General features: G+C 40.3%; 1 protein-coding gene across 1 annotated transcript in view; it reads right to left on the bottom strand.

Moving 5' to 3' along the window:
* Positions 1–27033, bottom strand: part of LOC121341103 (collagen alpha-4(IV) chain-like) — a 67961-nt gene that overhangs the window by 2251 nt on the left and 38677 nt on the right. Inside the window, exons 21-46 of the mRNA XM_041414331.1 lie at positions 26730–26822; positions 26232–26395; positions 24045–24117; positions 22656–22762; positions 22117–22300; positions 21447–21515; positions 20305–20409; positions 19687–19905; positions 18957–19118; positions 18142–18312; positions 16841–16984; positions 16353–16460; positions 15931–16109; positions 14797–14860; positions 14211–14285; positions 13982–14089; positions 13579–13686; positions 9674–9745; positions 8763–8891; positions 6855–6962; positions 6186–6341; positions 5420–5518; positions 5104–5112; positions 3872–4003; positions 1730–1846; positions 756–944 (exon numbers count right to left, since the gene is read on the bottom strand). Coding sequence (XP_041270265.1) covers positions 756–944; positions 1730–1846; positions 3872–4003; positions 5104–5112; positions 5420–5518; positions 6186–6341; positions 6855–6962; positions 8763–8891; positions 9674–9745; positions 13579–13686; positions 13982–14089; positions 14211–14285; positions 14797–14860; positions 15931–16109; positions 16353–16460; positions 16841–16984; positions 18142–18312; positions 18957–19118; positions 19687–19905; positions 20305–20409; positions 21447–21515; positions 22117–22300; positions 22656–22762; positions 24045–24117; positions 26232–26395; positions 26730–26822 — 3144 coding nt within the window. The remainder of the gene's footprint in view (positions 1–755; positions 945–1729; positions 1847–3871; positions 4004–5103; positions 5113–5419; positions 5519–6185; positions 6342–6854; positions 6963–8762; positions 8892–9673; positions 9746–13578; positions 13687–13981; positions 14090–14210; positions 14286–14796; positions 14861–15930; positions 16110–16352; positions 16461–16840; positions 16985–18141; positions 18313–18956; positions 19119–19686; positions 19906–20304; positions 20410–21446; positions 21516–22116; positions 22301–22655; positions 22763–24044; positions 24118–26231; positions 26396–26729; positions 26823–27033) is intronic.

Here is a 27033-nt window from a genome sequence, read left to right as displayed (position 1 = left end):
TTTTTGTTCAGCTTATTAGGTCCTTGATCTTTCCTCCTCAGAGACTTCTCTAACTCTTGTATAACAAGTAAACAAGAATTTAGGAAACTTTTTCTGTGCAAATTGCCACCAATCAGTTCCTCAGGCTTCAAGGCAGGCAGCTTATTTAGACATCTAATTTTAGTCAGAATTGTAAAAGACAGGGAATAAGTGACCCAAGGCACCAAAAGGAGCTGTCTCTGGAAGGAACTTGGCTTTGGCTTTTCCAAAAAATATTAGCTTCTGACTCTGAAAAGCACAGGATTGTGCTGTACACATGATGCATAATTTACTTGTAAAGCTTACTTATACTGCCCAACTGTACTTACCCAACTTAACCAGCTCTTTCCCAAGCTGTGTCTACAGTAAAAAAGGAGCAGAACCTCCAGGGAGTTATTTCAGAGTGGCCAAATAACATTTCTGACCTAGGAAAATCTTTCCAGTGACTTCAAAGACAGCCTAAAATGAGCTGGGATAAGTGAAATAAACCCCTCATCTCTCCAGATTCAAGTCAAAATTACTTAGAAATACTTTTGCATGCAATTGCAGAGCAGCAGAAAGCCATTTCAAATGGCTGACAAGAGGGCAGCATAACCAAGTTCATTATCATCAGTGTAAATTAGTGTAGAAAATAAGTAGCTGACAGTTTTATAGCTTGTTCCATGTGACTTGTCTTTCCTTGTATAGATAACACCATATTATCCCTTAGCTGGAGAGCAATTATATACAATACATACCAAGATCTTGATTATGGGCTTTCTCTTGTCCTTCCAAGTACAGCAGACTATAGCCAGTCCATAACTTCGGCATCCCCTGTGGGCAGAGTGGTTCTCTGTCTGACTGACTGTGAAGGACAAGCAAGAATCCACTTGCAGATCTAATTTGGGGACCTGGTTGTCCTGGGACACCAGTCTGGCCAGGTGGACCTTGCAGAAAGGTAAAAGAAATTTACTAGGATAAAATACAATGTTCACACCTGCTGTGTGTAAATGTTCAATAAGTTCCCAATTGTATATAAATACAACTTCAAGGCTGTCATGGGCAATAAAGACACAAGTAGACTTTTGTTATCCTTCTTCTGGGAGAGAAATGAACTACATTGCTACTGAATGCTTGGCACTTGGCTTTTCTATTGTACCTGTCTTGTGCTGTATGGATTAAGAAATGAACTGAAGTGGGCAATTTCCCTGACTTACTGATTAGGATGAACAGAACGTTTGGACTGAATTTGAATCCTTGCAGTAACAGTCGATGCCTCTTGCTCACATAGGTATTAAAGCCTTAATTTATTAGAGAGCAGTCACAGGTAAAATACAACTTTAATTACTGCCAGACAGTTGCCCCATTAGCCCTGGTTTAGAGATGCATGCCTATTGATAGATTCTGTCTGAGCATGGGTGCTTAATTGCCTTTCTGTTTAGTAATGGATGCTGAGATAAATTTTCTTCCAACGGGTCTTGTTATGAAATCATTCACAAATGTCACTGTCAGTGCTTGAACTGAGAAGGGGCAAGAGGTGTCATGGAATCTCAGGCTAGAGGTGGCTGTATTCATGTGGGAACAGGGGGAGAAGAAATGTCACTGTCAGTGCTTGAACTGAGAAGGGGCAAGAGGTGGCTGTATCCATGTGGGAACAGGGGGAGAAGAGGAAAAAACTGAGTCCGTGCATCATCTCACACATCTCCCCCCTGAAGTCATGCTCTGTTCTTACCTTGTGGCCCAGCATATCCTTGCTCTCCTCGGCTTCCTTGGTCACCTGGTGGTCCAGGTGCCCCAGGTAACCCATCTTGACCTGGCAGGCCATATGATCCTTCTTCACCTTTTATGCCTAGATAAATACAAAGTATATGCTTTTCCTTCAAAGGGCTGTATTTAAGGTTCTGCATTGTCCAAACACAAAGGGCCAGTCAGCAAAATGGACACAGGACAGCGAGGTGCAGAACTGCTTCTGCAGGCAATTCTCTTCACCACTTATTCACCCTGTGACCACAGCAGTAGCTCAGAGGAATGACTTAGGAACAGCAGCTCCTGATAAGGTTTTCCATCCTCTTCAGAGATCTTGTGTGATTTACAGTTGAAACCAAAGCACTCCCCACAATCATTATCATGCAAGCCTCGTGCAGAATTCAGGATCTGCACCATGGAATGAGCTGTAACTCCTCCTGAGGCAAGCCAAGCTGCCAGCTTTGAGAACTCCATTCAGCAAAGTCTTAGTACACACAGTGAACTCTTTTTGAAGTAAGGGATGTATTGGAGTACTTAGAGAACAGGGAGAGACTGCAGAACTGGACATTTTTAGGCTCCTGATGGCCTCACCTTTTTGTGTTTCTCACATGTCCGAGCACTTTATCCATTAGGGGGAAGGTGTGGCTGTGACAGTAAATGATACATGTCATGTAGGGTGCAGATAATGATGGGCCTGTTCACTGGCTACCGAAAACATTATCTGAATTGAACAAAGTAACACTTATCAGGTATTGTTGCACTTAGAAGTGGTTTTCCCCTTTTCATAAAAACCAGTTTTCAGATGAGGGTGTTTCTCTAGCACCCACCACAGTTGTTTCTCAGTAATGGTGCTTCATTCCTTGCAGACTTTGCTATTTAACCTGCAGACTGAGTAACTCAAGGTTGTCTCACAGCATTCAAACTTCCCCTTATTACTTTTTACTAAGAAAGTCTGAACCAGTCAAAAAAAAAAAAAACAAACCAACTTTTCTATGTTGGTTGCAGAGTTATTATTCCAAAGCATAAGCACATTAAGGGCTTTTAATAAAATCCATTGCTTTTGCCAGTAAAACTTACTGTTTGCCTTCCAAGCCAGGAAAAAATTGAATTCTCCCATCTTAATGAAGGAAAAAGCATTGCTATTTCTTTATTTCTTTCATAAAAACAGTGCAAATATGTGTATCACTGTATCACCTGGTTTTACAGAAACCCTTAATGATGTATGTAATGGAAACACAGCTGTGTAACCCCAGAAACACCTTTTAGCTGGCAAATCAACTAAGATAACTAAAACTAGAGAGTTAACTGAAAACTGCATCATTTCCTTTCATGATGGGAATGACTGCTGCAGGGAATCTCCTGGGAGACAATCATGGGGGTTTTTTTCTGGACTCAGAGCAGCCAACACAACAAACTTTGGTTTCCCAAATAGGAAATACCTAAAACAACACAAGGGATTCCACCATCTAAACTGAAGACACTGCAATACAGCCCATGCTGTGTTTCTATGAAGGTGGCCTCTCTTTTGGGATCACCAGTACCAGCATCACCCTTGTTTTCTTTTCATCTGTCAGAATAACATTTTAGTCTTTCATCACTTCCTTTTAAGATCTCTTTGGTCATTTTTCATTGGTGGTAACTCTTTCATGTTCTAACAGATAAAGACCTCCATTGTAGCCGCTTCTCTGAGTTCAGTGTCCTTTTAGGACTTTGGTTACCAGAGCTTTGGAATTCATTATAGCTAGATTTTAAAGCATGTACATTTTAAACATCCTTCAAACAGGTCTAAACCACAGGGATAGTTTGAGGCATTGCTTTTATAACTTGGTGGGGAAAAAGGAAAAATACTACTTGAAGAACTTTTTTCTCAACAGTGTCTTGTGCTTTTGCCCTGCCTGGCCTAGGAAATGAGAATGTAGTTCAGGCAGGCTCAAACAGCCTGGTTCAGCTACATTTATCCATCATCCTCAGCATTAACCAGTCCACTATGTGTTTCTGGAGACTGTTAGTAAGTGTTTAAGGAGAAGAAAGAGAGTAAAACACAGAGAAGTAACTCTGACACTCTGACCTTTTTCAACTTGTCTAAATGGCTGAGAAGAACATCCAACCTTTCAAAACATGAGTTTACCTTGGGGTCCAGGGTGGCCTATTGGCCCTGGTAGTCCTGCAGAGCCATCCTCTCCTCTTTGCCCTGCTTCCCCAGGAGGCCCTGGGATTGTAGGGCACGAATCATCCACTTCCCCTGGTTCACCAGGGTCACCTGGAATGTGTAATGGGAAAGTGAATTGCAAGACTGGCTGATAGCTCCCATGCAAAAAGTCAACATAAATGGTACCTGATTTGGGTTTTCAAGAGTGTACTTTAAGTATTTTAAAATCTTGAATTATTGAGTCCTACTGTTTTAATTTTACTCTTAGTCTTTTAGCACAGTATGAACAGTGTGGCAAGCCAGTGTTAGCAAGTGTATGTTAGCTGGTCTGTGATCTTTGCCCAAGTGAGAAAGAAGGCCAGTGGCATCCTGGCCTGTGGCCAGCAGGACCAGGCAGTCACCATTCCCCTGTGCTCAGCACTGGTGAGGCTTCACCTTGAATCCTGTATTTAATTTTGGGCTTCTCAATACCAGAAAGACATTGAGGTGCTGGAGCGTGTCCAGAGAGGCAATGGAGCTGGGAAAGGTCTGGAGCAAAATCTGGTGAGGAGTAGCTGAGGGAACTGGGGGTATTTAGTCTGGAGGAGGATCAGGAGAGACCTTACTGCTCTACTACAGTTAATTGAAAGGAGCTTGTAGAGAGTCTCTTCTCCCAATTAACAAGAGGAAATGGCCTTAAGTTTCATCAAGGGAGAATTATATTGGATATTAGGAAATATGTCTTCATGGGAAGGGCTGTCAAGCCCTGGAACAGGCTGCCCAGGGAAGTGGTGTTGTCACCATCCCTGGAGGCATTGAAAAGATGTGTAGATGTGGCACTTGGGGACATGGTGTAGGGGTGGCCTTGGCAGTGCTGGGTTAATGGTGGGATTTGATATGTTCAAGGTCTTTTCCAACTTAATTCAATGATTCTACGTTTCACATATTTGGTATACAGCTTCAGTTTTATGTGTCCCAAACTGATTTGAGTTGTAGCCTGAAGTGCACCTACCCAGCTTCAGTGCAAACACCTTAGCACATGGAAAATTTTGCCTATTTTGTTTCTGCAAAACCTTCAATAGGCAGGCTAAAAAGGCTAGCCCATGACAGTAGCTAGCAGTACCTACTCTTCCTAGAAACCACAGCAAGGATACCTTCTAATAAGAGCTGAACGTTTCTATATATAATGGAGCTCCCATGAAAAGAACAATAATCAAAAGTCATGAACTTACCTATGAAACCTGAAGGATTTGAAAAATGGAAAGCAGATTGTGGCCATTGAGGTGCAGGTGGAAGCAAGTTTCAGGCATGTAAATTAGAGTAAAGAATGGAATGAGAACTGAAATCACTTACATGAGGTGACATTAGAAACAAATAGTTCAGAAATTTTTAATCAAATGAGAAATCACTCAAGTTGGCAACTGCAGGGGTCTTTTTTTCTGAGATTGTTTAAATTATTTGCATGCAAGTTAACATTAGTATGATTATATATGAATTGAAGGATCACAGTTACAGGTGAGTGACACTAAGCAACAGGTTCATAAGTACCTGTGGGACCTCTGGGACCAGGCCTTCCTGGAAAACCTTGGTCTCCTGGTTGTCCTAAAGCACCAGGTGGACCCTGTGGGCCATGGACCCCCATAGGACCTGGAAATAAAACCAAACAAAATAAAATGCAGTCTGGATGCTTGGGAATCCTCAACTCTGTTGTGCCACACAAAGAAATACACGTTTCTTCTTCTTTCTCTGATCTGCATCTGACTTATATGACTTTTCTTTTTGTAGAGATTGGAAGTTATTGGTGTAGTTGGGATTTCTCTACAGTGTGTGAAAGAAGCAGAGTATATAGATTTCTGTTTTGAAACTAAAGAATCTGTTGAAAGCTCCAGGCTATTGATATGGGGCAGACATGAGACTCTCTTAGTTCAAACTCATCTGCATTTTCCACAGTTTCTCAAGACCCCTGAAGAGGGGGTCACAGTTTGCTTATCTGGCAAACTCCTCATCTGCATTTTCCACAGTTTCTCAAGACCCCTGAAGAGGGTAAAAACTGAAATGTTTTACTGCCTTATTCTCAGAGTGGCAGAGTGCCTTCCAACAAGCTGTTGTGAGGCAGCACATGTGAATCTGTCTCTACTCTCACCTTCTACCCCAATGCCATTGTGTCTGTAGGTAACCAGGATGAGCTGTGGAATGTCCAGCCTCCCCCCCCTTCTGCCCAGCTCCATCTCCACTGGCCACCCCCGGGCACAAGGCTGAGTCTCAGGGGCTGGGAATTAGTGCACACAGACCTTAAAAACATCTCTGACCATACCCTTTGGGCCTTCTCTTCCCTGGCTCCCAGGAGGGCCTCTGGCTCCCTGCTGTCCTCGTGGCCCAGGATTACCTGGTGGCCCTCGAATGCCACTGTCACCTGGATCTCCTCGCACAAAGATAGTCTCTCCAGGAGGACCAGGATTCCCAGGATCACCTATGGAAAAGAACTTTATTCTTAATATATACACAAAGTACAGACATCTAAAAATAGCCACGTTCTGCTGGTGGGGATTTTTATTTTGCTCTAGAGTGTTTTTTGGTTTTTTTTTTTTTTTCTCTAGGATGTAGGACAGCCCTTGCATATTTTTGGAAATACTAGTGTTAGCCTTTGTTCAAGGAAGACAATGACAGGAATAGTTCCCAAAGTTATTTAACTTCTGTGCAAGCACAAGAGGCAGCAAGTTACTGGTACATTCATTGAAATACTGTTTCTCTACATTTATATCTTATAGCTTTATTACTGAGTTGCTTAATCTGGAGATCTGCATTTTGTCCTTGGTTGGTTATCTACCTAGTGTTCACTTCTCTGTGTGTTCACTGAAGTAGTGATGGGTTTCTTTATTCTCTATGCACTTCTATACATTGTTTCACAGTCAGTAACCCTGTTATTCCTAGTAGTCAAAGGGATTTTTTACATTATAAAAGTTGATATTTTACGTTTTAATACCTCTGATGCCATCTAAACCAGGTAATCCTTGATCACCTGGAGGACCAGGGGAGGCACTATCAGGAGATCTTCCCATAGGTCCAGTGGGTCCAACAGGTCCTCTTCTACCTAAGGGATCACATTAAAAAAAAAATCAGAAGTTTTTCTTTTTAGATTACAGACAGAAGTTAGTAAGTAAAAGAATGCTGACATGAGAAGTCATGCAGGTAATGTATGGTCACACTTGTATACCAAACATACCAGTTCCTAGGCTTATGAGGCCATCTTGTCAAAGTGAAAATATTAATTATCTTTTGAAATTTTTAACTCTTTCCATAAAAATTATGTAACCTGAAGAATACATCATCCCATGTTGGCACATTGCCATGGATAGCCACATTTTCCTGAATTCCAGCAAGGGGAGAAATGGTAATAATGTAAAGTGAGTGGGGACTGTGAAGTGATTCTGCCTGGGGCAGGATAAATATTCACAGATTGTTCCCAGCAAAAGGGAGTTATGCTGATTCCTAAAAACCTCAGTGAGCAAGATGAATTTACTAGCCTTAAATGCATTTTTTCCCTAATCTTTAATCTGGATTTTTCCACAATAAAACATTTATGCCCTAACTTATGACAGGCAGAATTCTCTGCAAACACTTTTGAACAGTTGCAGCTTGTTAACATGTGAGTTGCATTCTGTTGCCTTCTCTTTTCTACAAAAAAACAAATCTAGTTTCTTCAATCTTGCTTTTGACCCTATCCTTCCATTTACTTTCTGGTGATTTTTCTCTTATTGTCAAAGCTGGTCACAACTATCAGAGACCTCAACTATGCAATGTCAAACAGTGTTAATACATCTCAGAATTAAACTTGCTCTTTTTCCTCAACAGCACAGTTCTGTTGACTCCTCCAGTTCACAAACTAGTAACCAAACTAAAGAAAAATGATTGTGTCTTCATCTTAGAATAGTTCACCTCACCAGATTTCACCTTCTGCTATTTTTCTTCCATGTGTTGTGTGACTATGGCAAGGTCTGGCAGCGTAAAGCTGATGTCACTTCTAATCACAGAATTACTGAGGCTTGAGTGGGCCTCTGGAACTTCCTAGACTAACCCTGCCCTCAAAGCAGGATCAGCTCGAGCAGGGTGCCTCAAGCTCTGTCCAGCTGGAGTTTGAGTATCTCCAATGACAGACATTTCATAACTTCTCCAGGTTACTTGTTCCCATGTTCAATTCCCTTCACAGGGAAAACAAAATTTTTCCTTATATTTAAGTAGAATGTCCTGTATGTCAATTTGTGCCCATTCCCTCTTGTCCTCTCACTGGATATCACTATGAAGGAGCTGTCTCCAGGTCCATGCCATCAGGTATTTACACACATTAATAAACTCCTCCTGGGCCTTCTGTTCTGGAGCCAAAGCAATTCCTTCTCCTTCTCCCCCTCTCTGCAGTCTCTTCACTTTCTCAGTGGCCCTTCCTCAAACACGTGCTTTTTCCCATTTCTGTGCTGTTCCAATATCACCAAGCTCTAAAATAACCACTGCAATCTTGTGAAGCAGTTCTATCTGGCAATTACATCAGAACAGTTGATAGATTCACTATAGTTCTGGGACTGCCAGATATTCTGCACTATTTTCTTCAGGAATTTCTTCCCAAGTGGCAACCCTACCTAGCAGTTCTCTGAGTGTATTCAAGTCCATAATTTTCTATTTTCATTCTTTCCTATAACATGAAGCAGAAACTCTGGAGTCTCTGTCTCTGTATCTCTACCCAGGAAACATCAGCATATTACAACAGAAGTGGTTTTAGGGAAAGAATCTTCTAAATAATGTTCATATTAACCAGAGTAGGAGCCTTTAGAAAAATATATTAAGTATGAGCTTAATTTCAACACTGCAGAGCAGCACTTCGGAAAAAACCTTTTCTTACCTGGAAATCCTGGGAATCCCCTTTCTCCAGGGGGGCCCGGAATAGAAATACCAGGCCATCCAGGTTCACCTCTGTCTCCTTTTGGTCCAATTTCTCCTGAGTATCCTGGGGGCCCTGTCTCACTCTGACCTTTGTAAGAAAACAATTATGTACATAAAGCTTACAGCGAGTACAAATACAGATGTGCAGAACAGAAATACCAGCTGCAGATGTTCCTCCTTGCAAGGATTGCCTAGTGCTGTTTTTCTGGTTCTCTTTTGGAAGCTGGATAGAGTTTTGTTGAGTCTGGCCCTAATTCATCACTTTCAAAGAAAGTAATCTTTTTGCTTGAATGCTCTTCTTCAGGGGTTATTTTATATGGTGTCATTATTGTAACTTGAAATGTAAATTGATTGCATGGTTTCAAATTTAGTTTTCTATCAGCATATATATGGAATCTTTAGATAGATTATAAGCATTGTTTTTTAACAGTGCTTCAAAAGCACCTTTTGAAAGTTGTGAATACATCAGCATGAGTGAAATCCACGTTCCTCTTAAGTTTGAGGCACAACTCCCATGGACTGTAAATGGAGCTGGGATTTCACAAGTCTCCTTTTAATTTGTTAGTTTTATCTTCTGCATATTTAAAAAAAACAGACTTGGCTCTCCTTTGAATCATCTGCACTGAACTTTTTAATTTTATAAACAGCCTTGAAGCATTCCAACAAAACTATGTGAGTAATGGAAGTTTGAAAGTTTTTCCCACAAATAACTGCAGGTGTGCCATTAAGCATACTTCAGATTCTGTTTGAAAGTTTGGTCTGAGCCTTAATGATATCTTCTGGGCAAGGAAAACAACAAAATAATATGCACTTTCCTTACACATTCAGTCATGTAGAAGATTTTCTGTTCCAGTTATTTCTCATCTTTACCTGGAGCTCCTGCAGAACCCTTTTGACCTTTTAGTCCATCCAAGCCATCCAGTCCAGGCAGCCCAGGAAGACCTGAGAGGTGTCACACAGGTATGACTGACAACAATCCTTTACAGTCACAATTAAAAATCAAGCCATTTTTTATCTGACAACACATACTGGATCAAGATGGGGTATTTGCTGAATTTGATTGCTGGCATCTGCAGATGAGATCACATTGCAGTGCAGTCTTTTTGGAAAGGCAAATGTGAAAAGTTAAAAATTCGCTTTCATAATACAGTTTCACATCAAAGCAATCAGAAAGCACAACTTTTAATCCATTAGGTACTTCCATCCTGCAGCTAGCAGATTATGGGCTAATCTATAGAGAGCCTTGTGTCTGTGGCTGCACTACTACTGCTATATGTGGTTGTTACTCCAAAGTTCAGTGTGCTATCACTTCATAGCCACTGATGGGGATGCAGACACTGCCTAAGATCGCTGTAAAACTGGAACTTGTGTACAGATTCTGTTCAAAACAGAAGTGCAATTTACCCAGCTGCAGCAAAAAGAGGCTATACTGGCTTCTTTTCTCTGGTCCTGCAGATTTCACACAGAAAACTATGCTTTTTTGCATCACTCTATTACAAAAGCTCTTTGAACTGAACAGCACAAAATCTTTGAAGACAACAAATCTGTAATTGAAACCTCTGGTGACACATAGTAGCATATAGAGCAGCTCTGTCACTAGTGATGTTCACTACTAGCACTGACTGTTTGTGGTAATCAGACAAAACTTTTGCTTTATAACTTGTGTTTTTTTGAAAATCGCTAAAACACGATAAATAAAACAACAGATGGCATTTTTTAATCCATTTTTAAGAAAGTTGAACTAATCTAAGGTTGTGTTTGTTGTCTGCAGTTGAGAGTAAAAAATATCTCCATGTCATCAGTGCTTTTTAGTTCCTTGGTTGTATAGATAAACTATCAAGTGTGAGAACAAACACTTCCTCAGTGCAGACAGCAGTCTGTCACCTGGTAACAGCAACAGGTCTTGCAAAACTGATGGGTCATTTGTGACAGGTTTCAGAGACAGGAACAGACTTGGCATGTCTCTTGCTCCAGAGAGGGACACCGATCATCAAGGAGCTGAATGATACTGTCAGTGCCTGTTCTGTCTCTGCTCCACTTCTGCTGCTCATCTCTGCCTCCTTTCCTTCCCCATCCATTCCTCTCCCTGCCCTGCAGCATTCCCAATCCACTTGCAGTGGGTTTCTCCCACAAGTCTGAATTATCTGTGTATGTCCTTTCCTCTGGCTCCTTCGTGGCACAGAAGATGTAGGTTCTCTGTTGAGTGTCTGTGCTCAGTCCCAGCATGTCCTGCAGCTCACCAATCTGCCATGTATCCAGAGCAGGCATCTTGGGAGAATGTGTTGCTCTGCTTAAGCACATAAGGATGGATATAGTTTTTCAAGTTTATAAACTGGTCAAATTTGGCAAGGACAAATTGCTGTAGGAACAGCAACACAAATATCCTTCATCAACTGCTTCACCTGCCAAATTTAAGTGTCCCTAGTTCAAAGATGGGTCATCTGAGAATGAAAAAATAAAAAAGCCCTAGAGTTCTCTAGCAGGCACACCAAAAATAATAATCATATAGCTTTGTTCACAGAAACTGTAGAATTATTTTAGTTAAAATTTAACAAAGGATGAATTGCAAAAAATAGATCCAGTGTGTATCAAGCATCAGTCTGGAAAAATTTTAAATCGAGAAAATTTTTTGAAAACCTGCAAAACATTGATAATATATTCTCTGTGTAATCTACTTTATAACTTGGGATACTAGTAATCCAACCTGTAATATCTTCTATGACCTTAATTAACTGTTCTTTAACTTTTCATGACATTCTAACTTTCATTCCTGCTTTCTGTAGCCTTCTTGTGCTTTGGACATGTTCCCATTTTAAAATTTATATAAGAGTTGCTTTTGGGGAATTTAACAGCGGTATTTTAAAATTATTAAGAACTCCTAACTAATTTTGGTCCCCAGGTCACCATTTAAAACTTTTTTTGATCTTTGGCTCATTCTGGCAAGATTGATGGCTTGGTTTTACTTGCTTTCCAGGGAATTTCTGACACATTTCCCAACAATCCATTATAATATCAGCACTTGTACTTCTAAATTTTTGGATTGTTATGGTCCCATATTTCTAGGTACAGCTGAATTGGCTGACCTGAGCATGAACCACTGTTTCTGTGTTGTACAGCCCAATTCAGCTCCTACTCACACAAGTCCTCCTGATGATGGTCTGAGTATTACTTGCTCCATCAAGGATTACTCACACAAATAAGGCTTGCCAGGCTAAGCCCTTAACTAGTAAAACAACTGTAATAAAGAAAATGGGGCTATGCTTTTAATAGATGATGTTTAACTTATTTTTTTTTAATCTAGAAGTTCTTTAAAATGTAAAAGTTCAGGCACAAGACCTTTAATGCAACTGAGAACCAATTAGACTAACGAGGCCATGTACTTAGCTATGAATTATCCATTTCATTTCTAATGCTTGCACCAGCACTTGTTGAAAACAGCACCAAGATCTATATATCCAGTTGAACTGGAATACAAATACCAGTCAGTTTTCATTACTGGGTGTAGTTTCAAAGGTATTAGCCTTCTTTTCAGCTATGGTGGCAATACATAGAATGCTCAGCTTAGCAGCCAACTCGGTCTCTAATGAATTGTCATTTGGGACGGAACTTTTCCCTCTGTAGGATGTGTGTTAATGTCATGTTCCTGTGCAGGACTTGGGATAAGTTCTGCATAAAGTGTCTTATGGAAAGAAAGAAAGAGCCCATCAATTATGAAGAAGTTTGCAGCAGAAGAATGCTTTTTTTTTCTTTTTTTGACCCCTTCCAGACATCCCTGCCACTGCAGATCTCTGTTACAGCAAATATTGCTTGCAACACTGAATGTTCTCTTGCACATTATGTAGCAGCAGGGAATCTGTCATGACAGTTTAAATCAGCACTGCTTATTTACTGCAAGCAATCATAAATGGTTTCCATTTTTCATTTGGATTTTCAGTAATTTGTAAGAAACCTTCTCAATTTGTCCTTAAGCTGAATTTGAAAAAGTGGATCTATTGTCCTCTGTAACCATTTTTATAGCCCCAAGTGTTACTTTACTGTGGTTTCTGTATATGGGTCACTAATCTTCTTCCTGTTTGGGAGCTGGTTATGAGGCACACTATAACAGACACAGGATACAGAGCTGATAACTTTCTTTTTGGAGTATTAATAACTTACAATTTCATTTCTAAGCACAGTAAAAGTTAATAATGTTCTCCAACAAGACCAGTTGTATAGATGACTGACATTCAATCTAAACACAACAATCATTGCAAGAAGTGTAAATCAGGATTTGGAGGAAACACTTCTATGCTAAATACTCCAAAATCAGCCAAGAAACAAGAAAACCAACAATAAAACGCAACTAAAGTTATCACAATTTGTTAAAACAAATTTGAAAAATAAAGCTGTCATAGCAGCCCACTGGGTTTGCAGAGTAACAGTGGCACTCCATGGTGAAAATGTAGAACACAGTATAACTGAAGCGAAAGTGCAACAACCGAATTACTGCAAACACCTTTTTCTTTCCTAAAGCTCTGCTATTGGTTACATCAGCTAAGCCAGACTCTGTTTCTACCTTCCTCCTTACTCATTTTAGATTGTAGCCCAATTTTCCAAAGTAGCACTTCTGTTACTTATCAAAGGTAATGGGAACTGGCCTAAGTCTAAGCAGTTTAAGGGACCACAGAGTCCAAATCACAGTCACAGTTAGGCCTTTTCCATTTTCACTGCTGAAAGAGTATTTATGTCTGGTACTGTCCCATTAACACGAGAATGGCACGGTATATTCTGTTTACCTTTTCTGCCTTGGGATCCAGGTAATCCTTGCAATCCTGGAGGTCCCAGAATTCCAGGTTTCCCTTCTTCTCCAGGTTCTCCTGGCAATCCTTGAGGACCTGTAGCTCCTGAGAGTGAAAGAAACCCCTGTGAATATATAATTCTGTTAAACTGTTGTTTTTTTTTCCCCCATGCTATTCAGCACTTGCAAGTGTTTGGGGATGCAGGAAGAATTGATGGGTCTTGCTGTCTGAGTCTGAGCAGACAATTGCTGCTATAGGAACAGAAATAACTTTAAATTGCCCCCTTGATATGATCTCTGATTTCTCCATCTCCTCACAGAGATGCTTCAAGTGCCTTCTCCTGTTCCATATATCTTTTGAGCTATTCCATGGCATTATTTTTTTTAAACTTTGGCATTACCTGGTAATCCAGGTGGCCCTGGATATCCACGATCACCCTTGGAGCCTGGTCTTCCAGGCTGTCCTTGGATACCTGGTAAACCCTTCTGCCCTGGAAATCCACGAAGTCCTTAAAGGAAAAAAAAGTGCTACAGAGTGGCTCAAATGCATAGGGAGCAGAGCTCCCTCTAACAAAAGTTAGAGAAAATTAATTTTTAAGTCCAATTTTGTCTTCAATCAAAGAGAGGTACCTGGCAATCCTGGATCTCCCAGAGGTCCTTTCTGACCGTGTGTACCAAGCAGAGGAGTTGGGTCACCTCTCTTGCCTGTTGAGGTACAATGAATTCCATTTTATACAGACATCCTTTCTATCCACAAACCAAAGCTGGACACTTTTGTAAGACCAAGAAAGTCATTAATAGATATAAACAGCTACAGAAGGGGCTAAGAGAACACAAAATGAGAATTGCTTTGGTGCAGGTAAATTATGACAGTTCAGTTTGATTGCATTCACTCTTATGTGATTTGACAAATTTTCCATATCCATAAGCATGGATTTTTATGTGGTTTTGATGGAAATTTTAAGTTCTATGAAATCTGACATGAATTTATCTTTTAGATTAGCAATACCTACTTTTAAAGGAACAAGCTGTTAAAGAATATGCTGAAATGCAACTTTTGCCTTCAGGTAGGTAAGGCTTGTTTCTAATTACAACCATGTTTTATGGGAAAACAGGACAGAAGTAAAAATAATTTTGTAGTGAGTCTTCACCATCTATCCCACATATATCCTAACAATATTGCTCTTTTCACAGCATGTCTATACAAACTCATTACCTTTACATCCTTTGGAGCCAGTCAGTCCTGGATATCCAGGGTTTCCCGGTAAGCCAAGATCACCCTGATTTTTTTTAAAAAACAAAATAAAAATGTTTGACATAGGGTATGTATATCAGGAATGATCTGCAGGAGCATTTTTTTCTCTTAGCAAAACTATATCTTAAGCTCAACAAAAAAATCTTGTCTTTCTTACATCTCTAACACTGGACAACAACAAGAAACTGTAGGTTAGACTTGCTAATAATTTTGAATTTGTGCTTTTAGAGCTTATTCTCATTCTTGGCTCAAACAGCTTAACTTCCCCACAGATGGCTTGAATAATTTGATTTAAAAGGTACCATAAAATATATATCCAATATTGTTGTATGTTACCCAAAATTTACTATAAACATTAATCAGAAATGTTGTAATGTCACAACAAAAATGAAGATTTCCCTATTTTTCTTTTTGAATAATGACCTTTAATCAGCAAATAAATTTAATTAAACAAGCTAAGCAAAAGTATGTCCCTTTACCAAGAAAATAACTGTGCCTCTTCCTTTATGTAATCTCACTGTCTACCTTTCCAGCATACAAGAAATGAAGAATTATACCTTGCATGAAATATTTGTGTGGTTTTGTGTATTTGTTCTTGAGCAACACTGCTTGCCTGGGTTCTGCTTGGGGCAAAGATGACTTGCTTTGTCTTGTCTGTTGCCTTGGTCACTTCACACAGCAGGATATGAAGAAGCAGCTACATATTAACGGCACAATTGTGCTGCTGCTATGTTATGATCTCTGTGGTAAGTGGTTTGTCAATCTGTTCTTAAGAATAATGGTGAAGAGTTGACTGTGCATCTGTTTTTTGCCCCCTATTTAGTGTAGTGGAGCCTGGACTTCAACCACATGGCAAAACACATCAGAACAGGTAGCTAGGAGAGGTCCTTTCCTAACTCCCACCACAGTTCCTGCTAAAATGTAACCAAGGCACAGAGGTGTTTCGTTGGGGAACTTAGAGTTCCTACTACACCGGCTGTCTCTGCTCAGAGGGAACATCTAATGGGTGAGTACAGTACAAGCACCCTTCATCATATTTCTTAGAGGCAGGAGTTAACTGCGAAGTCCAGGGTACTTCACTACCACTCTGTTTACCTGGTCACCTGGTTCTCCTTGAAAACCTGTAATTCCTTGAAGGCCCTTTGGTCCAGGCAAACCCCGTGATCCTGGAAACCCCATCACTCCAGTGTCACCTTGGTCACCTGGTAGTCCTGGAACACCATCCTTTCCTGGAAATCCTCGTGTGCCTCTGAAACCAGTATTGCCTTTTTCACCTGAAGTTGATTGCAGAACAAGATAATGGCCAATCAAGTCAAGCCAGTGTTTGAGACAATTTTCAATACGGCAACACTTTCATTCTTGGTGTATTGCCTTAGTGATAACCCAAAGACACTACACAGCCAGTTTAGGAATCTGTAACACAGTGTGGTTACTGCAGCCCTGAGTCCACACTGTGAAAACCACCAGTGATTTATGTCAGAGGAATGTGTGTGTATGCAGGGCTTTTCTGAACTTACCTCTTTCACCTCTCAGTCCATGCTCCCCAGGAAGGCCTGGGTCCCCCCTTTGTCCCTTCTCAAGACGGAGGTTAACGCAGCCGCTGTCTCCTGGAGGCCCCCTTTCACCTTGGAAGGAACATATGCCATGTAAATATATCCCCACGAGTGACATGGCCTGAAAAACCAGTTTGAGTGGTGACTTTCCTAATAGAGAAAGTCTTCAAATACTAATGTGGTTCTCAGTTTCCTCAGCAGGCTCACTGCTGACAGAATTTGCAGTCCTTCCCTTGATTTCTTGTTTGTTCAGTCATAACCCAGGTGATATTAAATCAGAAGAATTAGGAAAGATTGTGAAATTATGAAAGACAGCAATTTTGAGCTGCCTGTGATTGCATCTTGCAGATGATTACTCTCTTTCCTATTAAAAAATTAGATTTTTAACACAGTAGTAACAAAACTAAACATATCAACAAGATAACTAGAGAGTGAAGTGGATTTTTACAAACCTTTTATTCCCATATCTCCACATTCTCCACTAGGCCCAGGTAGACCCATTTTTCCTTCTTCTCCTTTTACACCAAAGATTCCCATTGGGCCTTGTATTCCTGGGAGTCCTGGGAATCCCTGGGGTCCTTGAATGCCTTTGCTTCCTGGTAATATGAAATGCTTTATTTACATGTTAAGTCTGCTTATACTGCTGCTGTCATATTCTGAGGAATAGTATAAAGCAAAACCAGAATGTTTAGAAGGACTTCTTAGGAAATCAGCAGAACTAGAGAACTATTAGTTGGAGCATGGCTTCATGCCAAGGTCAAACTTCTCTTGAAACCCTGTTTCTACTGAAACAAATTGCCTCCCCCTACCTGCAGTCAGCCCCTGAAGATTTAGGCTACTCTTACTCCTAAAGCAGTTATCCCCAGCACACCACCAGATCTTGCATGTGGCTACCTGATTATGGGGGCTTTGTTCTGTTCCCTGTCCCTGCCCTCCAGCTCTGGAGGCTGGTACCCAGAGAGCAGCTGGGCTTCCATTCAAGACTGAGGCAAAGAAGGCACTAAGTACCTCAGCCTTTTCCTCATCCTTTGTCACTATGTTTTGCCCCCTCCCATCCAATAAAGGATGGAGATTCTCCTTACTCCTCCTTTTGCTGCTAATGTATTTATAGAAGCATTTTTATTGCCTTTTACAGCAGTAGCCAGATTGAGTTCTTGTTGCACTTTGGGCCTTTTGATTTTCTCCCCCCATAACCCCAAGACACCCTTGTCCTCCTGAGTTGCCTGTCCCTTCTTCCAAATTTCATACACTCTCCCTTTTTTCCCAAGTTCAGCTAAAGCTCTGTTCAGCCCAGCTGCTCGTTTTCCTCACTGGCTCGTCTTTTGGCACAAGGCCTATTCCCATGCCTTAAAAATTTCCTTGAAGAATGTTCAATCTTCCTGGACTCATTTGCCCCATAGGACTGCCACCCAAGGGATTCTGCTAACCCTAAACATATTCCTCTTATTATAGCATATTACAACCTAGTACAAATAGTCAGGAAATAATACATAGAAATATGTCAGCGCTGTAAAACAACTAAAGCACCAGGATGCACCAAGATGTATCAAACTATATCCATCCCTTTGTTTTTATTATATGAGAAAGAAAGAGGGATAGTTCTATGGTTATTGACTCTACCCTGCTGCAGTCTTATCCTTGAAGCTGGAAAGGGAGGTGGGTACAAAGTACTTGCTAACTTTAAAATCAGTAAAAAGGGCTCCCTCTACAAGAGAACTTATGGGTGAGGTGGTCTGCAGGATATTCAACATACCTGTTTCTCCTGGGAAGCCAATGGGTCCTTTATTTCCTGGAAGTCCTGGGGGACCTCGTGAGCCTGGAGGACCTGGGAGACCTTGTGAGCCCGGAGAGCCTTTCAGACCTTTCATTCCAGGGGGCCCAGCCAGGCCCCTGTCTCCCCTCTGACCTTTAAAGCCTGGTAAGCCTGAGAAAGACAGCTTTAATCTATGTATGTAAATGCAGGCAGAAGTACCACATTTGCATATAAAAAGTAGAAAGTGATAGATTTGGTATAAATTTGAAGATCATCAAACATGGCAAAATAAGTTGAAACCTTTTTTTTACTATGTTGGAGTTCTCGCCCTACCTAGATTTATCAATTGGAATGTTTGTTTTCTTGTATTTCTTTAGTGACAGACAATAGAAGAGCACTGTGAAAAATCCCTACTAATTTGTAAATACTTTTGATAGATGTGCCCCTAGCTCTTCCTAAATAACACTTCCATTCAAGAATAAGGAAGATAAAAGCATCACAGCAGTGACAAGAGCTCAGGTAAGTTACTCATGCCAACAGGTACAAGACAACTCTTTGTTTATTTCTTATGGTGAACTCACTGTGATTTGGCCAGTTAAGGAACAGCATGGGAAGGGAAGTTGGGATACCCCTGAGATGCTCAGTCTACATTGTTTGAGATTAAAGAAATGTGCAAAACATAATGTACACCCCCAGTAATGAGCAGCCCCCATGGCAACATTTGTTATGCCAGCCACAAAAATCAAGTGATGAAATCTGGCAGAAAATATGTGCAAAGCTTAGAGCTGTGAGGCAGCCTGCTGGCTGTTGTGTACCTTGAGGTCCTGGCAGGCCCATGACACCTCTGAGTCCGGGTGGTCCTGGTAAGCCTGGGACACATGGTGAGCCAGGGAAGCCTGGACAGCCTGGTGCTCCTACATCACCTTCTGGGCCTCTAAAACCTTTGGCACCTGGAAATCCTGGGGTACCAGGTTGTCCTGGAAAAAAAAATTGTTAGTTTCATTACTCACTGTCCTAGTTTTAATTTTGAAATGTACATGTTAGGTTACTATAGTATCTTATTTATCCTCAGGTTTTTGCACAGTTTGTGAAAAGTGATGCTTTTCTGCAATTTAGAATTGGCTTTTGTGGAAAATTTCTTTCTTTAAGGAGCAAATACAAATTCAACCCTCATCTACAGGTACAGAAGAGAGTTTCAGAGGTGTAGGAGCAGAATGGGAGCTCACTGGCCTGCACCAGGTGCACAGCACTGGCTCAGTTCCATAGGTGTTCCCTGCACTGAAGGATGGGTGCATCTGCTTAGGGCCAGGCAAAAGGAACACCTGTAAAAGGAAACAGCAATATCCTCTATGAGATGGAAAGGATGTGGTGCTGTGGAGACAACCACTGCAGCAAACAGCAAAATGTAAACGTAAAAACAGGGAGTACTGTTACAGTCACCATTGTGGATCTGAGTGAGAGGAAGTTTTCTCTGAACCAGGAGCACCTTTGCTCACATATTGTCCTTTGAACATGCAGAAGTGTTTCACAGAAACTGGCCCGTACCTTGAAGTCCAGGAATGCCTGGATTACCCCTTGCTCCCTGTGCGCCAGGGGGTCCTGGCAGTCCCCTGTTGCCTGGGATTCCTGGAGGGCCATATGTGGTGTCACCTGGAAGACCTTTCTGGCCATCTGTGCCACGTGGACCTGGAAGGCCGTTTTTGCCATCAATTGTAGTTCCTCTTTCACCTTCATCACCAGGATCACCAGCTGTGCCTCGGAAGCCTGTTGATATGATTTTAAAATTCAAATAGAGCTTAAGTCAAGAGTTGTTCAGGGTTTTTTGTTTTGTTCCCTCCCACCCCAAATGTGGAATATTGTAGTCCAAATTTAGCCAGATTTAAATTGTCACCTTGCAAAGAAAAATAACATCATAAATTAAACTTCATGTTTCTTATTTAGAGCTAATTATACATGAGGATTGAAGGAGGTAATTCCTGTGGGAAGTGACAGAGTTGTTCTTTGGGGCAGCATCTCTCTTGAGTACTGTCACTCTTGTCTGAGTCAGTGCTATCTGGACACTGAACTATTCATTTCAATTCAATTCTACTTTACCCTACCCTACCTTTCCCTGCATTACAACTTGCCCAGCAGCTCTCCCAAATTAGGGAAAGCACAATTTACCTTCTGGCCCAGGGATTCCTGCTCCTGGCCTTCCTCGATGGCCTTTTTGCCCATCAAAGCCATTTGGTCCAGGATACCCAGGGAGTCCTTTTAAACCCTTTTGTCCTGGAAATAAAAAGGAAATACATAAAAATGCTGTCAGAGCACTAAAATATGTAATCTAAGGATTTTATCTTTATTCCACGCTAGTTCATATACCTTGAAAACACGCTGATTTCATCTGCTTCTAACACTTTGGGCAAGAGCCACTGCCCAAGTCATAAACAAGTGCATGGTTGCTGTTTTTCTAAATGAACATGTTCCCTATTCCATTAACAGCAGACTGCAAATCACCAGTGTCAATTAGAAAAAAAAGTATTTCCTACAACATTTTACTGTTACAGGCCATGAACAGTATTAACCTAGTGAATGACAGGTGTCAGCTCAAGGTCTTATACTCTTCTTTACTATGTCCTGCTTCTGGAATGGTGCAGGTGAGCTCAGTACACTCATGTCTGCATAAATTTTTGTTCCCACCCACAACACTGATGTCAGGGAACTGTGTAACACCATATTACACAGCTTGAAAATCCACTCTCTCCATTTCTTCTAATTTGCTTGGATATTTCAAATGTCTCGGAGACGATCACAAGCAACAATTTGCCAGTTCCTGGGTAAGTTCTTTGAATTTAAATTGAGTAAGTCGAAGTAATGATGATAAGTATTGAGATTTTAGAGCTCAATTGCAAGTTGCCATGAGCAATACAGTTTTAGAAATTACAGGCTTGCAGCATATCTTTGCCTTGGACATCTCTTTCTCCTGGTATGGGGATGTACATACTCTAGGCCTTACCCAACTCCAGCCATATTTTACAGACTCTCTCATGCATTTTCATTGAGGCAGGACAGAGTTTGAAGCTACCTTGATTTAATTATTTCCATGGAGGGTGTCTGCACACCTTCTGATGGTGCAAACTGCAGCTCTCTGGCCCTTGATTCTATTAGAGACTACATTCCTGTGTATTTGCAGTTTTACATTTTGAAACACGTATTTTGTGGAAAAACTAGGATAGTGTAGTTTTTAGGATAGCCTCTTTTCTTTAATTAGTGAATTAGAACTCCATTTCAGTATAAATCAAAAATTCTCCTATGCACAAACATACCTTGAACACCTTTAAAACCCGGGGGACCTGGGTTTCCAGGATATGGTGATGTAATGCAGACAGTTTCACCTGAAGCAAGAGGGAGAAGCAACTGGCCTATTTGACTTTAAATTAACTGGAGTCTGAACACTTACTGTAATATTTCTGGGGAACTACCCAACCACATGTGCAAACATGCAGTGACTGTTTATGCACATTGTTATGTTATTTCCATATTAATGAAGTCTTGATGGGAATCTTAAAATATATTTTTCTTTATACTTCCTATGGAACATTGGTAATATTTCAAATTGATGTAATACAGTTTTATTTTTAAATACAAAGGTTTTTTTTTAATTGTCATGGCAATTTTTTTACAATACTCTCTATTGCAAGAAAGAAATAATATTTTCATTTCAATTCTATCTACAGCTATCCTGTAGACTTATTTTGCTAAGCATTTTTATAACCAAAAATCAGGCCAAGCTTTAAATATAAATTGTGTTTTCCTATAAATTAATATTAATATTATTTTCACTCTAAATGAATAGCACTATATGTATACATATAGATATACATATAGATGAATGCATTTATATAAAATATAATGCTTATTAAACCATAATGGATGCTACCAACATCTAAACATGTATTTTGCTATTTCATTCTTAACACAAACATTCAGAATTACCTTTCTGGCCTTTTGGACCAGGTGGCCCAATATTACCCATATCACCAAAGTCTCCAGGGCTACCTCTGGCTCCTGGAGAGCCAGGAAGCCCCAAACCAGGCAATCCCATCTGGCCTTTTACCCCAGGAGGTCCTGGGAGCCCAGGGAATCCTTTATCACCCGGAATTGCTACTCCAGAATCGCCCTGAAATAAAAATTCTCAGTAAGAAGTAACAAGAGCTAATTTCTCTCCTCTCTTTGATTATGAAAAAGCATGTTAGAGAATTATCTGGAAAAACACTTTCACAATGGAAGGACTACATGGATGACATTAGCATTTTTAAATATTCAAAGGCAGTAGGAACAAAGGGGATTGTGTATTTTTTGTTTCCTAACCCTGTAATATTGGCACACAGTACATGCAGAGATTATAATCAGGAATACCAAATAAACAGTAATATTTACAAGAAACGAAATTTTTAATGGATAAAAACTTTCAGAACCTTTCATAAGATAATATGTTAATTGAAATGGAAAAAGTCTGGGGAAGTCAAACATACCTCAGCTCCTTTTTCCCCTGGCAATCCTAGTTCCCCATCTCTGCCATCTGGACCTCTTTGGCCTGGAAATCCTGGAAGTCCAGTAGGTCCTCTTTCACCTTTTAATCCTTAAAATATTTTTTGGGGAAAAAAATAATATTTGCAGTAATTTTAGGGGGAGGAGGTTTTTCTGCTTAAAGAAATGCTGGGTAACAATCGATTCTATCTCCATGATAATTCCCAGTCCTTGAATTCACATTCCTTAATGAGGCATTTTAGGCTGAGGAAGGCAGTTTGTAGTTGGATACCTGATGGAGCAACTAGGTCTCTGTAAAAGACATGTTCACAGGCACCACAGGAATGTGGCTTTTGTCTGTGCTATACACAGAGTTAAAATATTTGACTATTGAAACATGTCACAGATTTATTCTTGATTTCAGTGAAGTCAGGATATAGCAGTGCCTTATGATACAGAATATTTGCATCAATATTCCCCAAAGTTTTTTGGTTTTTTCCCCCTGTGGATTTCTCTTGCACCAATATTTATGAGAAAGTAACTTTTGCATCAAGGACAGTAAAACTATTCTAACACAAAGATTCATTCTGCTGTGTCAAGAAATCCTTTGCAAATAAAAGCAAATGTTTTCCCCAGTTCCAACATCTGTAAAAAACCCACAGGCATCCAAAGCTAAGCTAACTTTTCATAAACAATAAGAAGGACAGTCTTCTGTGAATAACTATTTTAGCCTTTCTAAGTAAGCTTTGCCATCAGATTGCTGTAATTTATTGTTCTCTTTTTCTTTTGCTTTTGCAAATCATAACCATAACTGTGGAGAGGTTTTGATCTATTTAATTACAAGAATTCCAGTTGTGCAACTGGTGGCCTATTGTTTCTCTTCAATGCCTGGTCAAGTGTAATTTTTAGAAATAGGAGAGGAATCTGAATAGTCATTGAGACTGAGGTTTTCCCAATAAGATGTTGGTGGCCTAATTTGAGATAACAGCTATGATATTGGTATATGAAAGTTCTGGAGGTGGCTTCTATTCAATAATAATTCTTCATGATTTCACAGTATTTGTATTCTGCTTAGTCTTTGCTGTACAGACCTCTGGAAGACCCCAATTATCAAATGCATGACATGACAAGTCATTTGCTTGCATTAATAACATGCTGTTAAAACTGTTTTATGGTACGACTCTAGAGAAAAAAACCACAAAACACTGTGTTGATCTGGTGTTTAGCAAGAAGAGGTGGTACCAAGAGAGCAGTTTGGATATATATGCCCTCTAGGTTTCAGTAACTTACTGAGCTAATGGATTTAGTAAAGAGTAAATTAATGTTTTTCCTCACATTATTGTCTAGACATTGTACAGGAAAACAAAAAACTTAATGGTAAAATGTGTGTTTACCTTTTATTCTAACTCTTCCTGGCTCACCCTTCTCTCCTTTTTCCCCATGCTGTCCAGCAGAACCAGGAGTCCCCTTATTGACAAAGAAAAGAGTTGTCAGTTATGTCCAGCAAGGAATCAAAGTGGGAATTGAAAGGAAAATGAGATATCTACTTCTTGCATGGTTTCCCCAAAAAAGACCAGTTAAAGTAACCAAAAGGACACTGGTCTCTTGTGATGGTCAAAAAGAAGAGTGTGAATGGCACGTAGTCTTTTCAGGCTGACTCTGCCACCTGCACAGATGCACAACCGTGCTGGTTTTGCATTAATTGATGTTTGGTGACGAGGGAAGAAGCCACCCACGGAAATGATTTTTCTGAGAGGAGCTGCTGAGAGCTTGTTCCATGCCTAATAACACCAACCAGTGACTCATTTTGAATATTGACACTTCGCTAAAACACTAGAAAGCTGAACATGCCTCTGTGAACACACATGTTAAAAATGAACAAACCTGGGAAATCTCAAATACCAAAACCACTACAACAACTGAAAGAAATTGTAATGCCAGAGCACTGGGCCCACAGCTGCACAGATGTGGGACTGCAAATGTAAGAATATCAAGAGACAAATGATTCATTAACTCTTCCCACTGCAGACTTCAACCCACCACCTGCTGAGGAAGGGAATCTCTGGAGGGTGGTCACTGCTGGATGAGGCTGCCCTCCCAGAAGTGAACACAGCACAAATAAGTGATGTATTTTTCTCTGAATGAAAACTCACAAAGCCACAATAAAAAATTTAGTCTAGTTAGGTACATTATAGTCTTAGATGAATAACAGGTTTAGAGGGGAAAATAAATACTTTTCTATATGTTTATGCTGATTTTTGCTTTCAGCTGTCCATTCAGGGTGTAATTTTCACATCACCATTGGTCAAGGTCTTGCAACAGTATACATGGATCAAGACAACCATGTGAAATTTACACAGAAGTAAAAGGCCACTAAGGTACAAAAACTGGGGTATTATTTAGGCAGCTTCCTCTGTTACTCAAAATCTTTCCCTTAAAAATAGGTGGAGCAAAACCAGTTTATAATGTGATTTTAAATCAGGCAGCAGACTTCTAAAAAATGTGTTATCTGAAACTAGAAATGACTACTTGTTACAATGTCTAGATCTTCAAGTAGGCAGTGATGAGTTATTAGTGTCTGAAAAGAAAATGAAATATTTGGGAAGAAAAGAGAGCAGAAAAATAGTCCATTAGACCAGATCTTCTGTACTGAAGTGAATTATTTCCTTCCAAAGTGATTAATTTGTCCTTGTTTCTCAGTTAAGTAACCTAGGAACAGCAAAGCTCAGGACAAGGCTTCAAGCCTTACTTCAGAGCCACAAGGGCTAAAACATACTCTGAAAAGTAACAAAAACATCAGAATCTCACATGCACCACTCAGGTTATAGGGTTTTAAAAAAAAAAAAAAAAGAGAGCAAATGTAAATCTTCTAATGAAACTATTGCAACTTGAATGAGAGCCCTTCCACCTCCTTCTCTCAGACTCACAGTGGATTTGTTTGCTTTTTTTCCTTTTGAAAGAACACGTTCTGGAAACTTTTAAGCAATTCCTTATGTGAGCAAACAGTTCTGCTATTAAAACAAGCCCACATCTCAAAAAAATAAACCAAAAACTGACCAAGGACAACAAAAAAAGGCACAAAAACCCCCTCTAAACATGCCCCTCAAAACAACCCAAAAACCCAACCATAATGCAACGGTTATAAAGCAAGGCATACCTACCTATATTTTCAAAGAAAAACCTCTCACACACAAGAAAGTGTATTCAAAAATCCTTCTATTTGGCATTATTATGGCATGCAGCATCCTGGATGTACATTCCATATGTCAGACCAGAAGAAATAGATCAAAATCACAAGAAGACAAATAAATTACCATATACTGTATTCCTAAAGCAGTTAGATTAAGGGGTGTTTTGAATTACTGCTCACTCTGGGGACTAAGATAAACTGTATGAAGTGCATTAAAGAAAGTAAGTCTACTCCCAAAAGTAAAAGCTTGTTTCACTGGACTATAATAAGCTAAAGCAGATAAAAGTTCCAGATAGTTTTCCAGGGCACTTTCTCCACCATTCTGCTTAAATGCCTCCTGAGTTGAGAGGTAGCTTGATGTTGTTTGCTGAAGCTCATGAAAAGTACTCACAGGGAGTCCTGGTGATCCCAGCGCACCAGATAAGCCTGGGTCGCCCTTTTCTCCGTGTCTTCCAGGGTATCCCATTTGTCCTTTCCTTCCTGGAGTACCTGGAGGTCCTTGCACACCACGGGGACCAGGAGGACCAGCACTACATGAGCAGAGGCCTTGACTTCCTACATGAAAGTGTCAAAAGTACATTGAAACAGCTGAAAAATTCATACACAAAAAATAGTGCTGTCCTTTTTCTTTTCTGTGTGAGTAGTGCGCCACATCTAGACCATTTTATCTCATGTTATCTCACCTGGAGAGGATTATCAGCCTCCCTTTAAAGTGCTGAGTAACTCTGCACTAACAGGACTCTGCTAACTCAGAAGCACCAATGCCAGCAGTAACTCTGTACTTTGATGGGCCTAAACTTCCAAGTTACCATGAACTTCTTGCACATTTAGATTTGACACTCCTGGCAAAGGTTTCATGCTCAAATTGTTGTTATCCAGGCCAACTTACCCTTCTCTCCTTTTGCCCCTTTTCTTCCTGGAAGGCCAATCTGACCTTTTGGTCCAGGTTCTCCAGGGATCCCTCTGTCAGTACAGATTACACCTTTGAAAAAACAAATTTTCCAGCCAGTATGTCAGGTTTATTGTTTCCCCAGCTTAGGTCATGTGTCCTCCTCTCCCTTCTCTTGTTATTCTCACATAAAAAGTTAGAGATCTTATTAAATGCTTTACAAATTGTTGCTTATAGATTATACTGCAACAGACAGTATGGCTAGAGTTGATGTTGAGACATTGCTTCTCATTGCCACTGCTAT

The sequence above is a fragment of the Onychostruthus taczanowskii genome, unplaced genomic scaffold (genome assembly GCF_017590055.1).
Source record: "Onychostruthus taczanowskii isolate IOZ18803 unplaced genomic scaffold, ASM1759005v1 scaffold45, whole genome shotgun sequence".
Taxonomy (NCBI): Eukaryota; Metazoa; Chordata; class Aves; order Passeriformes; family Passeridae; genus Onychostruthus; species Onychostruthus taczanowskii.
The sequence above is the reverse complement of the archived record's forward strand: the minus strand, read 5'-3'. Positions and strand labels throughout refer to the sequence as shown.